Source organism: Thamnophis elegans, chromosome 8, assembly GCF_009769535.1.
Source record: "Thamnophis elegans isolate rThaEle1 chromosome 8, rThaEle1.pri, whole genome shotgun sequence".
Taxonomy (NCBI): Eukaryota; Metazoa; Chordata; class Lepidosauria; order Squamata; family Colubridae; genus Thamnophis; species Thamnophis elegans.
This window is the reverse complement of record NC_045548.1, coordinates 38,643,727-38,661,032: the sequence shown is the minus strand read 5'-3', so window position 1 is coordinate 38,661,032 and position 17,306 is coordinate 38,643,727. Positions and strand designations below refer to the sequence as shown.

At 36.9% G+C, this 17,306-nt stretch overlaps 1 protein-coding gene across 1 annotated transcript; it reads right to left on the bottom strand.

The window, feature by feature from the left end:
* Positions 1-2,937: 2,937 nt before the first annotated feature.
* Positions 2,938-3,936, bottom strand: NPBWR1 (neuropeptides B and W receptor 1). The gene has a single exon (XM_032222211.1). The coding sequence runs from the start codon at positions 3,934-3,936 to the stop codon at positions 2,938-2,940; it is 999 nt and encodes a 332-aa protein (XP_032078102.1).
* Between the last annotated feature and the right edge of the window lie 13,370 nt (positions 3,937-17,306).

The window sequence follows — 17,306 nt, the reverse complement described above, 5'->3', positions numbered from 1 at the left end:
GGAAGAGGTCCTTGCTTGGGCAATGAAAATATAATGCATATTAAGATGAGCTTAACTTTCTAGAAATAGAACCATTTTCTCTCCTCATCTTTCTCAAGAACGGGTCAAAATAATCAATTTGATATCAAAATCTTGCACTCAAAATACCATCCATTTTTCAAATGTGTATTTTTAAAAATTCTGCATAATTTTATTTATAGCACTGAGCTATAAATTTTTTTGATTGTCTCTGATTTTTTTTCCTTGTGTAACAAACACTGTAGAGGAATGATGTACTAATAATTGCCTTCCAGTTGTAATCTAGACTGCCTAGCTATAATTCCAAATATTATTTGTATTATTTGTCAATTTCTCTTGAAGGACCACTAGAAGGAAGAACTATTTCATTTTTATTAAACGAAGCCATCTCTTCTGTTCTAACCATGAGAAGTAAAATGTAAAATGTGGGGGGTGGGAATCTTTCTTGATTATTTTCTCTTTGTAAGGAACTAAGACATTTTAGAGAACAGCTTTTTCAATTCTGAAGGAGTTGTTTAATAAGTTTAAACACACACATGTATGTATGTATGTATGTATAATATACATTACACCAGCGACGTGTGGTGAGGTTCATGGCTGGTGAGGCACTGACACAGGGGTTTCAAATTTTTTTAGACTTGTGGACTTCAACTCCCAGAATTCCACAGCCAGGCATGCTCAGTTCCGATTTAAAGTGACAGCTTCTGTTTTTCTCCTTTGTGAAAAAGTTTTCCTTCATTCTTTTTCTTCTCCCTCCTCCTCCTTCCTCCCTCTCTCCCTCCCTTCCCCCTCTCTGAAATAGACACACGCACACCGGGAAGTTGGATCCCTCTCTCACTCACTCACTCTCAAACAAACACAAACACAGAAGTTGGATTGGATATATTTTCCAATGGCTTGAAAGCAGCTCCTCTGCCATACCCCCTCCACCCATTCCCCTGCTGCCTTCCAATCCGATCCTTTGATTGCAGGTGGAGCCACATTGCCTTTTCAAACTTGTAATCAATGAAGCTGGGCTTATATACTTTTATCCAGATGTGTGTGTGTGTGTGTGTGTGTGTGTGTGTGTGTGTGTGTGTGTGTTTGAAAAGGCAACATGGCTCTGCATGCAATCAAACTTTTTGAATTCCTCCCCCTTCCTCCGATCTACACACGTACCTTTTTCAGCTGTTTCAGAGAGGATTTCAACTCTGCTCTTGCCTGCCATCATGAAAAGAAAAAAAATGTAAAAGAAAAAAGGCATGAGCTCAGGTCAGGTTGAGCTAGTTGCTGCCAGAGCCTCTAAAAAGCCTCTTAAAAACCACCCTCCACATATGTGCCTCATCTACGACAGGAATTTTTCAGCTTTTAACCCTTGCTTAGCGCTGCTTGAGTGATCATAAAGTCAGACTAGATGAGGCATCTCATTCTCCTGCCGCCTCCTGTAGAGGGCACTTTTTTAAGAGGCTTTTTTAAACAGTTAAGCACTAAGCAGAGTCATCCATGGTGATTCTGGCAGCAACTACCTCAGCCTTTTTCCTTTTACATTTTTTTTCTTTTCATGATGACAGTGGTGAGGCTCTGCCTCCCCTGCCTCCCCTGACTGCACGTCCCTGCATTACACAACACACACTCCATACTTGGATCATCAAAATACAAAGGAAAGAACTGTTTCCTGCCTATCGGAAAACATTCTGTATATCAGATGTCTCCACCAATCCTCCAAACTTTTTTTAAAAAAATAGTGATTGTTGTTTAATATATATCAATAAGTTCTTGAGGAAACTTTCTGAGGAATCGCAAAATAAATGAAGATCAGACATACTAAGTTGCTTTGGGTTTTAGAGAAAATAATATTGCAACTAGACTGCACTTCTTATTCTATGCTGAAGGTGGCTCTCAATGCCCATTACTAGATGAGCAATTAATTTTTCTGTAGTCCCTTTCCTTTTGCAACAGCACATACAACAATGTCTTGGCTGAATGTTTACAACTTAAGAAAACATGCATTCTTTCTAAAGCAGTTGCTATGCAATCTTCATTTAATATTTATATATATTACAAAAATTATAACAAATAGATTCACAGAAGGTTAATATCTAATAAAATTCATTCTTAGAAGATTTGTTTTAGTTCAATTACAAAAAAAATCTGTAATAATAATAAAAAAACAAAAGTAGGAGTCCAATATATAATTCACTCATGTGAATTTTTCAAATCGGACAGAAAAGCAAGAAAAATTAGCCTCCCAGCCTTCAAGAAATATCTCCTTCCACTGAATGAGCAGGTGCTATGAAACAAGGATAGCCCCCAGTCCAATTCATGGCAATTTGCTTTTTCCAAGAAGAGATGAGAAGAGAATGCAAAAAAAGAATTATCCACTTTTGCAGCAGCATAATATATAAACTCTGCATATATCTTGTCAAATATGCATTTTATTTTCTAACAAAATATAATGGTGAAAGATAATGTATCAGTGCATTCTCTGTGTGCCTGTGTATGTTTACATAGATATATTTTTTCATGTCTATATTGAAATTAGAAAAGTAGCATCATTCAAATTCATTACTGAGCAAACATCATTCTACATGCTTTTATTTAACTTTATAAAACTCCAGTTTCAATTGCTTCCTTTTTCAGTTAAACATCATTATGATCTGCTACTCCTTTTCTTTAAACTAAACATTCTAAAGATTTAAGATACATACCAAAGTAGAGATAATCCACAATGAATAGCTATAATGCAAAAGCAGAAAAAAGGAGTTCACTAAAGTTGTAATTTGGCAAGCTTCAAGAATATTGGGGCACTTGAAGAAGAAGAATCAATTTCTGTCTTCTGAGTTCCCAGCATAATGTGTTCAGTGTTCCCTCTGTCCATTTTCACAAAACCTCTTCAGAAATATATCCCATCTTCCTAAGAAGGCCATAGAGATTAGGATTTTATGATGCAGTGCCACATTCCACCATTTTTCGGAAACTCTTTCGGAAAGTGTCATCCAAAAAAGCATAAAGAAATGGGTTGAGGCAACTGTTAGCATAACTCAATGTGGTGATGAAATAGGAGATTCCAATAACCAGTGGAGTTTGTGGGATATCAGTAGTGAGAGCAACCACTGTGCTAAGGTGATAGGGAGTCCAACAGAACAGGCAAACTCCCAAGATGATCAATACCATTATCATCACTTTCTTTTTTGCTTTGTCCAAGGCTTTAGCATTGCTATGAAGGTGCATATGTCTTAGTTTATAGAGCATGATGCTGTACAGGATGCAAATGGTGGATACCGGGATGGCAAAACCTAGGATCAGGGTATAGAGGCGGCTCACTTTCCACCAGAAACCTTCTGGTTGGGGAAAGACAAAGACACATTGGGATCGTCCCTCTTCTGTATGTATCTTCGCAAAAATACTGAATGGCAAGATAATGATGGTGACAAAAACCCAAACACACAAACTCACTGTTTTGGCAGCTCTATAGGTTCGATATGTCATTTTCTTTGACTTGAGAGTGGCAACCACCACCAGGTATCGATCAATACTCATGACTGTTAGAAAATAAATACTTGAAAAAGTATTGTATTGATCGATTGAGATAATCAATTTACACATGAATTCACCAAAGGGCCATTGGAACAGCAGATAGTCAGCTATATTGATAGGAAGCACCAATGTAAACAGCTCATCAGCAATTGCCAAATTTAGGATGAAAATATTAGTGACTGTCTTCATTCTGGGTGCTTTCAAGATAACATAAATGACTGCAGAATTTCCGGTAAGCCCCACAGCACAGATCATAGAGTAGATGATAGGCACGGCAATATAAAACTTGGGAATCAGTTGAGGGGTTGATGTATTGTATGTGTGGTGTTCAGTCTTATAGAAAGTCTCATCTATATCAGCGCAGGAAGCATTGAGCTCAGGTTGGAAGAGAAAATTATTCATGTCTAAACTAATCTGTTTACTCAGAGAGATGCTGCTTAGTTTAGATATTTCTAGTTGGTACCGTTGTTTTCTAAATTCTTGCTGATGGGAACAATCCATTTGCAATTCTTGGAAGTGGAGATATGTGTCACAGACTTCATTCTTACAGTTTTTGGGATCAGCCAATTTTCATGTAAGTGACCTTTCCTAGTCCATTTTTTTACTGATAATATAGTCCTTCAGTTAAACAGTTCTTCCAACATGCCTTTTTCAGTTTATACCTTGAACCTCTTCGTTCATCCAATAACCTAAAGAAAATGATATTTACATTTAAGTTTCAAAATCTCTTTAAGAATGAAGTGACATTGTCAGGGAATGCGTGATGTAATTATAATTAAGCACATAATTCCTTTGTCTTATTAACTCTGCTTTCTTGTATAATGCACAGATGTTTACATTATATGTAAAGCCCTGCTACTGCAAGATAATGTGACTAAATTCAAAGGCTCATGTCAACGAAACATTCTAAGTCAAACTCTCTTCTACCTACATACACTGCTACTGATACCTTATTCACTCACAGACATTATCTTTCAGATGGTTTATCATCACAGCACAATTTCTTCATTAACACTTATAACCTTTTCAAATTCCTTACCTTACTGATTAAGGAGAAGCTATCATCTGTTTGTGCAGCCGTTTGCATTCTCTTCACATGGAATCAGGACTGCTGAATGAAGTGCTGGGATGCTGAAATGCTGGACAATTCCCCGGCAGCGGCTTCTCTCAGCAGTTGCTGCTGCTCAGGTGACTGCCTCATCTGAATCCCATTCTCACGCTTGGAGCTGGGAAATGTAGCACAGGTGATGCTGCAGCATTGTTTCCTCGGAAATGCCAAATATCTGCATATAGCAGTAGCTAGAAGACATTTTATGTCTTGTTCTATTTCTTTATTCTCTTATCATTCCAGAAACAGGATAGGCTTGCTGTTGGTACTCTAACATTAATCTAAGGAAGAAGCTACACAAGTTTGCCTGGTATGAATATCAATCTCCCTAGATTACTCAGAGTTCAATTTTATTTGAAACAGAATCAAGATAATAGTTTCCAGTCATTCTTTTCACTCTATTTTCCCACATCTACATTGTTTCCTCCTCCCCAAATTAACTTTTTAAAATGGAAATATTTTATCTCAAGCATTAGCTGCTTTAAAAAAAATCCACATTAATGTTCATCTGCAGTCTTCATTTTTGTACAGCAGTTTACATAATTATAAAAATCCAATTTGTGACACTCATTTTTTCGAAAGGAACTGAGTTATTAATATTACTTAAGTGTAATATTCAAATTACACTTATCGTACTTGAAAGTCATTCCTAGCTAAAGGAATATCAACACTTAACCCTGCCCCTCCCCAATCACCTTACACTGCCTCACTTACCTCATCTCATTATTCTCAACAAAGCTGTTATTTAAAATGTTGAATTGATAGTACAGTTCTGACTTATATAATGCTTTCTTGGCTCATAACCTACAGGAAAGCAATAGGCTGCCAAGTTTTGTTTACACAGTGTAGGTGAGCTTAAGATAATTTTTAAACTTTGGAAAATGCTAGAAAGTGATCATCGAGAACACGAATCTCACATTCGCTTGGAAAATTGATTAGAAATTTGTCATCATTTTTCAATGTTAAGATATTTATATAAAGTTATTTATGTAAAGAAGCTATTTGCAAATATAATTTCTAGGAGCTTAATTAGTATGTTGATACATCCAGGATGTGGACTTTTCCAGGTAACACTGTGAAGAAATGACAAAGAGATGCTTCTTTTGTTGAATGGTCATTGCGTCCATTACTGCTGTTAATCATGAAAAAAACCTCTTTTCATCTTAATTCTCAGTCTTAAGCTAACAAAATTGTAATATCTATGTATGGAGAGTCACTATGTATAATATTCAATTTGATTGTGTAGACCAGACATTATTATCAGTTCATAAGAAGACATGACAAACACCCAAGTCTTGAAGAAATGAAAAACACAACTCAATTCTTAGAGGAAAAAGAAGGGGAGGAAAATTAAAGAGTACTCCAACTGTTGGCTAAATCTGAACTAGAGAATTGCAAGCTAAGTCATTTCACTGCAGTCCCACTTATTACAATCTGAAGAACAAACCACCTGTCCCATTGCATTATTTATCAAAAAAATGTCATAAATACTCAAATTATATTGAGAGTCATTCACTTTTTGAATACATGTATTCATATAATTTTAAAATAAAAAGACAAATGTGGAAGGCATTTTTGCATTCCAAAACCACATTGTCTTGTCTCATAGGGGGAAAAAAATCTCACTTAAATATAGGGAACCTTTGTTTGTGTAGTGCAAAAGGCACATATGAAATACTGTAGTTATGGCTTCAATTGGATGATAATAGGGGTTAAAGGCAGTTGGGATCAACTGCATTCATTTTATTTTACACAAATGCTAGCTGTATAAAAGGAGCATCATGTAATGTATTCCTAGAATTTTAGAAAGCAAAAGTGTTGAAATATCAATATTATAGTGACAGTTGGATCTCTCTCTCTCTCTCCCTCTCTCTCTCTCTCTCTCTCTCTCTCCCTCCCTCCCTCCCTCCCTCCCTCCCTCCCTCCCTCCCTCTAGCATAAATTATAAGTGAGGATTATTTCACACAATACTTACCATAATGAGATTTACCAACATGACAAATTCATTTAAGTGACCTCAGGGTAAAATCTGAATCCAGCTGCCTAGTACATTATATTAGCTCTTGCTATTTTAAATATGTACATTATTTTAAATATGTGAGCTGATTATTTGCACAGTCACAAAGATACAAAGAAAAATATAAAATTTAAGTAGGAGTCAACTGATTTAAGGAGCATATTTAGACCATAAAAATTCCTTTCTAGTAAATGTTTTTAGGTTGCTTAAAATTCATAAATTGTCAGCTATATACTATTGAACAATTAGAACACAATAAAAAGTTTAACCCTGAGTTCCTGTGGGGAGAGTGTGTACTTAAGATTGAAACATGTAATTATGTAAATGTGATTAAATTTGTTTAAAAGCTTGGCCATTATAAGCATGAGTGTTCTTTTCTTGCGGAAACTAGTATAATATACTAGATGAAGTTGGGACAATTTGTTTGCATTCCCAGTTTTTCTTTGCCTTTTCAGAAAACAGTTAATACAATTTGCATTATATACCTGTGGTTTAATTGATTTCATTTGATCAAAGGGCTTATTGCCTCCCATGGCTTATTTCTCCTAGTTTTGTTTTTTGCTGCCTCAACAACAATAAATGGAATAGTCCCCTGCATGCTTGATTTATATTCTGATTAAACTTTCATGGAATTGGATTAGATTTTTACTGACTTATAGTTAGACACCAGAATTAGAATTGGAGAAGAATTGGTCCAGCCCCTTACTAGAGGAACCGCAACTGGTAATCCCACTTTTCTGTGACATTTTATTATTTCACATTTTTTAACTGTCCATCTACAGTTAAAGGGCCAAAGTCAGGAGACATTTGTTAGGGAATTGATGTTATGTAATGTTGTCCCTTTGAATATTAAGCTTGTCCCAACATGACATTCTTTCCAAAAGCATTAGGACTCAAATTGCTTTAGAACCATCAGTGTTTGATGGTTGTCATCCTAATGCATTTGCTAATGAGTTTGTGGTTGTACTGTATCATTGTTATGAGATTGAAAAAGTGGTGATGATTGGTAGGAATTGGCTGGTTTGGTTAGTTATGATGCTGATATTGATTTTTTTTTAGAGATAACTATAAACATTGCAGTACTATGGGCCACTTCAGCTGACTGCTATCTGCAGTTCAGCGGTTCTAATCTCACCGGCTGAAGGTTGACTCAGCCTTCCATCCTTCCAAGGTGGGTAAAATGAGGACCCGGATTGTTGGGGGCGATATGCTGACTCTGTAAACCGCTTAGAGAGGGCTGAAAGCCCTATGAAGCAGTATATAAGTCTAACTGCTATTGCTATTATATTTGCTATGTAGCATCATGGATATTTTAATTTTCATTGTAAGTGCTAGGAGTTTGTGCGGAGTTAGCTAGTACTAATTTCCTTTCTCTCTAAAATTTCTCAACTGAATGTGGCACAGTTGTACATAGTTTTTAAAGTCATAACGTAGTTCCATTTACAAACTTTATAAACTTTTGAAATTAGTGGGTCAAAACTCCTTTACAAAAAAAGTTATTCTTCCCATCTATACTGCTTCTGGCTTCAGTTAAACACTCATTCATACAGTTGCTATGGGAATTAGCAATTTATTCAAGGCCAAAAGGTAATGCCAGATAAGGAATGCAATCCAAAGCAGTATGCAATCTATGATCAAGGTCAGGATTGTCAGTCAATCCAAAGGTCAGAATTTCATGAGCAAAATTCACAAATGAGAGTCACATAACAGCCAGAGAGCAGAAAATTGCTTTTAACGACAAAGGATCATGGGTCAGGCTGTCTCTTAAATCAGGTTGAGGCCACAAATCAAGAGATTTACCCCATAGCTTGGGCAATAAGCCTCTTAAGATGTCTGTGGCCCACCAGCAGAGCTGGCAGTAGAGTTGGACAGTGAGGAGGTTGGGGAGGAACATGGGCCAGTCCTGGAGGCTGGGGAAGGCTGAGACAATGGCTCTGCATCAGAGGCAGAGATGGGACAGTTCTTAGCTGCCTTTGGAGCTAGACAGCAGTGAAGCAAAGGAACAGCTGGAGCATGATCCCAGTGTGCTCATGCACAGAGCTGCCAGAAGAAAAGAACAGCTAAGAAATCAGGATTAACTTGGGAGTAAAGCCACAGGTGGATGGTGAATGGCCAGTAAATAAAAGAGGAACGAAAGGTGGGGATTTTGCAAGAAACAATTCATTTATATGGTTGTTAGATTCGTTTCAGGAGTGTGAAGATCTGTCCGTGAATCTGAGACTCTGGGCCAGTCTTTCCTTGCACAGCACCCCATTTGTAAAATATTTACATGGTAGCTTTCCAAAATAGATAAGGTCTGTAGTCATAAATATTCCTTTGAAGGAGTGTTTGCCAAGGCTTGCTGAATGCGAATGAGAGGAATTCACATTTGCTTAATAAAAGGGGTGTTGTCGAGACCAGGGATCTGCGTTGTGTTTTTTGGGGATGGCTAGGGCAGAACAATGTCTTTGCTCTGCTCTCCTCTCTACTTACAGGCTGGGAAGCCTTATGTCATTATTATCTGACTTTTTCAATTATCCAGGTGTTGCCTGTGTTTGATCAGCCTTATGAATTATATTTCCCTTGAAATCAACTTGATATGAATAATTAAACATGTTTGTTCTGTATATGATTTCATCACTGAAATTATCATTGAAGCACTACAATGCATCAAATGGCTCTAAGTAATAATTACTACAATGAGTAATTCGGTGAGCCGAGGTGGCACAGTGGTTAGAGTGCAGTACTGCAGGCTACTTTGGCTGACTGCTAGTTCGGCAGTTCGGCGGTTCAAATCTCACCTGCTCAGGGTTGACTCAGCCTTCCATCCTTCCGAGGTGAGTAAAATGAGGACCCGGATTGTTGGGGGCAATATGCTGACTCTGTCAACCGCTTAGAGAGGGCTGAAAGCCCTATGAAGCAGTATATAAGTCTGACTGCTATTGCTATTGCTATTGCTATTGCTACTGTAAAGTGACAGAAAATATTTCATTATCACAAATTTCATGATAATAAAGCTAGGAATGGTGTCATATAAATTACATATAATGGTTGTTATCATTGTTTTTATATATTCATAGTTGATTATAATTAAAAACCACCACCAATAGCTGAGTAAAATACATTTTTTTTAAAAAAAGACAGCTTTAAAACTTCAAGAAGAGTTTGAAATATTGCAGAAAGTATTTCTCTGTAATTATAGTCTAAATCATATTCAGAGAAGAATAAAACATCAAACAGATGACAACTAAGAAAGAATTATAAAGTTCAGCTCTGTTAAGTTAAATTTACATACAAGAATCATACCATCTTGTGATTATAATTTGTAAAGAGTTGTGGAGGAAAAAGAAACTTGTGATATAGATCTTCATTCTCCACTTTTGGCTAGAAAACTGAGGAAAAACAAGATTAAGTCTTAAACTAATAATATTTGGGGACAAAGCATTCTCTTGAAAAGCAGCACTTGTGAAAATCAATACTTTTGCTGTAGAAGATAGCAGGACATTTTAAGACTAACAATGTTCAATTATAAGATAAAATTCTCCTTCGGACAGTAGGGGGGGAAAAAAGGTTTATACCAGTCCAGACAGTGATATTCCCTGAACTGGAACAGTATAGATTTCCTTTAATTTGGACAAAAAAAAACTATGTACAATTTGACATCAGGTTTCCCTGTATAATTCCTTGCATAAAAGAAACAGTCTTTACTTTCACATTGGTCTCATAATCTTGTCAACATAATCTTATGATCATTAAAAAAAAATCCAAAAGTTGTGATGATTTTTCTACATTAATTATAGACACATTATATGTTTAAATTTCTTGACATCCATGGCAAAAACAATAGAGGAAGGAAGGATTAAGTCTGCATGTATATGAAATTCTTTTTTCCACCTTTAAAAAGATTGGCTTTCAATTTGATTATTTTTCCATCAAATACTTTCAAATACATATGTATTTGAAATACATATATAGATGAAATACAAAATTTCATCAAGTAAATATTTGATGAATCATGTCATCTGCAGACTACAGTGATCATAGATTTGAAGGGATTACCTTGAAGTCAATTGCTGGAAACAAAAAAATAATTAATGTAGATCTAGATTGTTGAGTCGGTTAATGGATGAGAAAAAGAAATAAGATAATTTACAAGGTAACAATACATGAAAGTTTAAATGACTATTGTGCAAAAGAAATAAAAAACAAAAAAAAACCAAGATGCTCAAAGCGCGAGACAATATTGTATTTTAAACTTGCTGGATGGAGGACATGAGGACAAAAAACATAGAAATGGATAATTTGAGAGATCCTTCTTGATTCTAAACTACTCTGCCCCCATTTAAAACCTTTTGGGAAGTTCAAACTCCATTTGTTGATATGAGACTCAGCAAGTGCTGTAATGGTGATGTCAACTACCCTAAGACCCTAACTTGCACATTTTTACTTGTTCCTTTGGGACAAAAGAAAGAAAATAATTAATCTAGTGATTAATAGGTCTATCCTGGACTCAGAATTCAATTCAATTCAATTCAATTTATTAAATTTATAGGCCGCCCAATCCTGGAGGACTCCAGGCGACTTACACAGAACAAGAAAAGAAAACAAACAAAATAAAAATAAAAAATTTAAAATTTCTCCAACATGCATATGTTGTGATTGGGGCTGGACCCTACATAATAAGGTCAACAGCCTCAGGCCTGCTGGAACAGCCAGGTCTTAACAGCTTTTCTGAAGGCCATGAGGGTGGGAGAGGTCCGGACCTCTGGGGGTAGCTGATTCCACAGGGTCAGAGCAGCCACAGAGAAGGCTCTCCTCCGAGGCCCCGCCAGCTGACCTAAGGAGGCCCACCCTGTGGGATCTTATCGGCCGTTGGGAGGTATGTGGCAGTAGGCGGTCTCGCAAATACACTGGTCCTGAGCCATGTAGGGCTTTAAAGGTAATGACCAACACCTTGAAATGCGTTCGGAGACCAATTGGTAGCCAGTGCAGCTCACGAAGGATAGGTGTAATATGGGTGTATCTTGGTACACCCAATATCACTTGCGCGGCTGCATTCTGGACTAGCTGTAGTCTCCGAATGCTTTTCAGGGGTAGCCCCATGTAGAGCGCATTGCAATAATCCAGCCTTGAGGTGACAAGGGCATGAGTGACTGTTTGAAGTGCGCCCCGATCCAAGTAGGGAATAAGTCATCCCAATCGTAATGCAGGAGATACAGGGACAGGAGATGACAACATATGGCTCAGAGAAGCAGGCATTGGGGACAAATCAAATTACAGGCACCGTAGATTGATAGACATTTGGGATACTCAATGCAAGCAATATGAGCAATGTTTGAAAAGTGGGAGGGGCAGGAAAGACAATAAATAACTATGGAAGTTATGCCAGACTCAGACAAAAGGTTACCATCTATTGTGGGAGATATTGAGATGGTAGTACCATAGGAGGTGGCCTGAAGGCCATTAAGATAATACTTTGAGAGAAGAGTCCTTCTTTTTTATGCAATTGGAACCATCCTACTTGTATTTTCTTATGATAAAGGATGTTCCCAAAATGCCAGGCTAAAGATGGAGGCTTTCAAAAAGAGAAGGAGGGAGGAAGAGGGGGGAGGAGAAAGAGAAGGAGAAGAAGAGCTATGCCATAATTCTTTTTAAAGGAAGGAAGTATAGCAGCACCATAATTGTAATCTAAAGCTCTTTGTTACTATAATTTTTCAAATGAAGATGTTAATGTGATTAACATAATTTTGCAAAAAAATGTGTTGGGCTTTAGCAATCGTTATGCATGATGCAAACTGTCATAGACTGAATCCTGATTATTTTTGTCCAATGACTCTTTAATTCATTATTCTCCATTCTTTTAATTTTGTGAAGTAATTAATGTTTAATATTGATGTAACATAAGAAATTTGGAATTGCTAAATAACCTCACTCAAAACACATTGAATTCATTTAATTATTTAGATAAGAAGGCTTCTGTACATGAAAGAGAAAGTAGATAGTATCACTCATTACATTTAATTCACTTGAAACAGCACATTTGATAGGAATGCTTTGAAATTATTATATAAATTCATTATTTTCAAATAATTCAACCCTCAAGATAGGTACTAAGGTGGAGAAAACTGGAAATAGTTTCTCATAGCTTGGAATGGGCTTTGGGACAAATTTCTACTTTTATTCTTTTTCACAGAAATACGGTAACATTTTATAAGGTTCAATTTGTAGATATGAGATAATAGGAACAGGAACTTCCTACTCAATATCTACATTAAGTATGGCTTTTGGCCCTGGAAAGCACTATGCACAGGGTGATGCAAGGATACAGTAAGTGGTCATGCTTAATTATTTTTTCCCCTGTCTGCCTTACTTCCTAAAAATCTATTCTAAAAAGGCATAATATTGGGCACATCTGCTGGAGTAAGTCTTCCATAATCCCAAAGTGAACATATTTGTTGATTTCTGCAGTAATTCATGGGAAAGCACCTTTCAATCCAGCCAAAACTGTCGGTTTTCCAAAGGCAATCTTAACATGACAAAAGAAATGGTCATGCTGATAGTAGATGTCACAAAAGTATTTTAGTTTGTACCTGAAAATTTCACCCTGGGACTATGAAATAATCAACAAGTTGCTTCCTTATTTTGCTTTTATATTCTCTCTTTAAAAGGATTTTTAAAAAATCTTTATTGCATGCTGGCAGATTTTCGTCATTTGGGATCCTTTTCCATGGTCCATTTTGTTTCTGAGCTATGTATCTAACACAATAGAATTTGTAAAATGGTTGTGATCAGAGGTAGTATTTTGCTGGTTTGGACTGGTTTGCCCGAACCGGTACTGGAAATAGTGGGTGGCCACACCCCCTGACCCCATCCCAGCTCTAGGGAATCCCATTTAGGCTCTTTTTTAGCCAAAGTGCATGCACATGCGTGGACATGCTCACATTTGCAAATTGGTAGGGAAGGTAAGTGAATACCACCTGGTTGTTATATAATTTTTGGCACTTCACTGGAACAAGTAACTGTTAATCTTAAATTTTTAACTACCAAAGGCAATATCTTAGAAAAATGAGAATGTTAAGGAAACATATAATATGGGAACATGCATATATTCTATTACTATATGACTTTCTGTTATCAGGCTGATTTAATGTATGAATAGTGACACATTTGATATTTCATTTCATTTATTTTACTTTGTACGTCACTCTAGTTCAAAGGAACTCAGTGGCTTTCATTCTTCTTTTACATAAAATAAGCTTTAAAAATAAGTGTACTTCAGCCTTTCATGCATCTTAGGTCTCAACATGATGTTATTTTAGAATATTCTGGTTTTGGAGAAAATCTATGTTGTGGCTAAAAATCAACATAATCCACCAATCAATCTCTTCCATATTCCAAATTATTCTTTTGGAGCAGTCCAGTGCCATCTTTTTCTCTTCTCCAAGCCTTGTATTTTCCTTTGTAATTTTATATTAGAATGTCTTTTAATTTGATAGCCAAGATTTAAATAACTGTATAGCAGGGGTGTAAAACTCAAGGCCAGCGGGCCAGCTGGCCCACAGAGTGTTTAGATTTGGCCTGCAGGGCCGCCCAAGAAACAGCAAAGGACCGGCCTGCAGTGCTTCTGTCAGTGAAAACAGAGCTCGAGAGGGCCACATGTGGCTCTCCCAGGCTATATTTTCAGCTGCATTAGCCTCCTCAAGCTTTATTTTTGCTGGCAGAGGGTGGCAGGAGGCCATCACAGCTGAAAACACAGCTCGGGAGCCCATTTTCACTAGCAGAATGCTCAAGCCACCACAGATGCTCTCAACACAAGTGATATCAAGCTGGCCATGCCCACTATGGCATCTGAGGTCAAATACAACCCTGATGCATCCCTCAATGAAATCAAGTTTGACACCCCTCATAATTTACCTCATTTTTCACTGGAGTTGCTTTTCATATTCAAATGTTTAATTAAATCATGCATGCACTATTTTAAAAAAATGAATTTTTATAATCCCCCCCAGTAACGTTTGATTGTGTATTTTTAATGAAATTGGTCTATCACTCAAGAGAGGTTTAAATAGTCATACACTGAAACCTAAACATACAGGAACAAGCATCAAAGTAATATACTTCTAAATTTTTTATCACTAAAAAGGCAACATGAGATGTGGGAATTCTGTAACTGGAGAAAAGGCCAGGTGAAATGTCCCCATAAGAGAGGTGTGGACACAAGAATGCTGGATTTCTTGTGGGAAAATAACTTTGAGGCTTCCAGACTATCCTATGAATTAACTGTGAGCTACAATGCCAAAGCCCCGTGGTTCTCTTGCTCTCCTCCTTTCTGATATGCAGTGATTGTGAACTGCCTTGGTTTTACATTAGGAAATACATGATGTTACTGCTTGAGTTAAAATAAATCAGTCATAAGATGAAGTAATAATGTGGAATATTTAAAATCATGTCCTAGCAATTATATATTCACATCCTGTGTTTAAAATAAGTAGCTGCTTTAGTTTATATTCACAGCAGGCAAGAAATGCATGAAAATTTAAAAGCAATTTTAAAAAAGCCTTTCAGTTTCAGAGCAGCATTATTTAAACTGAGGAAAGAAGTGCTCCATTAGAGCAAAGACTGCATCATTTAAGAATCCTTCTTGGATATCACATCTTTAAAACACACCAAAGAGTTAAAGGATGCCTGTGAGCTAAACCAGAAGATGGGCTCACTGTGATAACAATCATACAACTATTTTTTTTCTAGTGGCAGTTGACTTCCTGTTGTTTTATATGCCTGAATAAAACCTGCTACTTATTCTTCTATCAGTCACTTCTTTAAAATGTGCAAGTTATAACCCTCTTGAGTTCACTAGATTTGGCAATAAGTGCCAACACTCCTGATCCCATAGCAGCTTTAGCAGAAGTAGAAGGATGGTGTTGATAAGACTACCCCAACAGTTATCCATAGTACATAATATATAAGGGATGGAAGCTAGAACTTGAATTGCCTGCAAGACCATATATTAGGTTTTGCTTACTAATATGCAGACTCTAAATACTGTTATGAATAGTTGTTCTTCATAGTGTATTCTTGCAAGTGCAGGGTCCATTTTTCAGATCACTGAACACCACTTTGCATGGTCAGCTGAGTCTCCAGGGTGCAGGCCCTTGGCTTGCATATCTTTGTTGATGGTGTCTTGCCATCTCTGTTTTGGGTGTCTGCAAGGTCACATGCCGTTGGCCAGTCTTGGCAATGGTGAAAGGTGCTGCTCTCAGGACATGTCCATACCAGCAGATCCAGCCTTCTCTCAACTTCTTTATAATTGGTGCTACACCAAAATGTTGTGGAATGGTGTAATTTGTGATGTGGTCATGAAAGGAGATGACCAATATCCAATGAAGCATTCACATTTCCATGGCATGGAGATAGATTTCGGTCCCTGTTGTTGCTGCCCAACATTCAGTGCCATGCAGTGCAACAGGGCATATGGTTGTTTTGTAAATCTTAGATTTAAGATGGATTGGCATTTGCCTATCACATAACACACCAGTGAGTTGTGAGTAACACAATTTTTTTTTAGATTTTCTCCATTGGTGTGGAGCATTCCAGTGGTGGTGACAGTCTCTAAGTACTCAACTGTTGTGAATAGTTAAACCAGCAAAAGAGGTTTTTGCTTTGAAATCATGGCCTCAGTTTTTAAATCACATTTGTGTGAGGTGTGTGGGTGTGGGATATGTGTCTTCAGACCAGTATAGATGACTAGTAACTGCTTGGGTGGTATGGGGTTTTTTTTTTGGCAAGATTTTGGAAATAGTTTGCCATTGACTAAGAGCTAAGGGCTAAGAGAGAGCGACTGGCCAAAATTAACCAGCTGAATTGGCACTAGGACAGGACTCACAATCTCCTAGTTTCTAGCCTGGTGCCTTAACCACTACACCAATCTGGTTCTCTAGGCTTATATTAATAGCGTGTTTTATCAGTTGTTTTTCACAAAATAGAGAAAGACAGACCAAAATGACACTTTTTTAAAACCAGTAAATTTCAGGGAGTATTAGGATCAATCTTCATATTAAACAAACTCTAGGGAAACTACTTATGCATCTCTCTTTGAGATCTCTGGTTCCACCAGCCTTGCACACCATATGAATCCCAAGAGTTATTGTTAACTGCTATTGTTAAGGGACAATGGAGATATGAAGATCAGCACAAATGATGTCTCTGAGACCATAATTCTCAAAATCATCATGTTAATAGGCAAATTTAAAGCACAGGATTCCACTTAGAGGCATGCAGAAAAGCAAGCCGAGAGAAGCTTTACTACAAAGTTGGATTATTGACCACAGGATTAGATGCTTTTGGAAAAAAATGAGAGATGAATTTTCTGAGAATGCCTTAGGCATAAAACATTTGGTCATAAAACTGTAGATTCTTTCAACTGACATATTCCATTACTCATACTTTAACACAGTATTTCTATAAGTAGAACTAATAGAGAAGTGGTCTTCAAAAGAAAATGTTCAATTGTGAACTGTTAAAAGTGCTGTGTATTAAGCAATCACAGAATAACAATTTTAAAAAATTATAGGAAAGTGAGAAGAAAAGGAGAACAAATCTGCATATAGTTCTTAAAATGTAAGCGAATGAGTAAAGAGGGCTTTATTATAATTATAAAAATAATTATAA

Bases quoted from the DNA above. Each gene is read 5' to 3' on its own strand.
- NPBWR1 (XM_032222211.1), bottom strand. From the start codon at position 3,936: ATGAATAATTTTCTCTTCCAACCTGAGCTCAATGCTTCCTGCGCTGAT.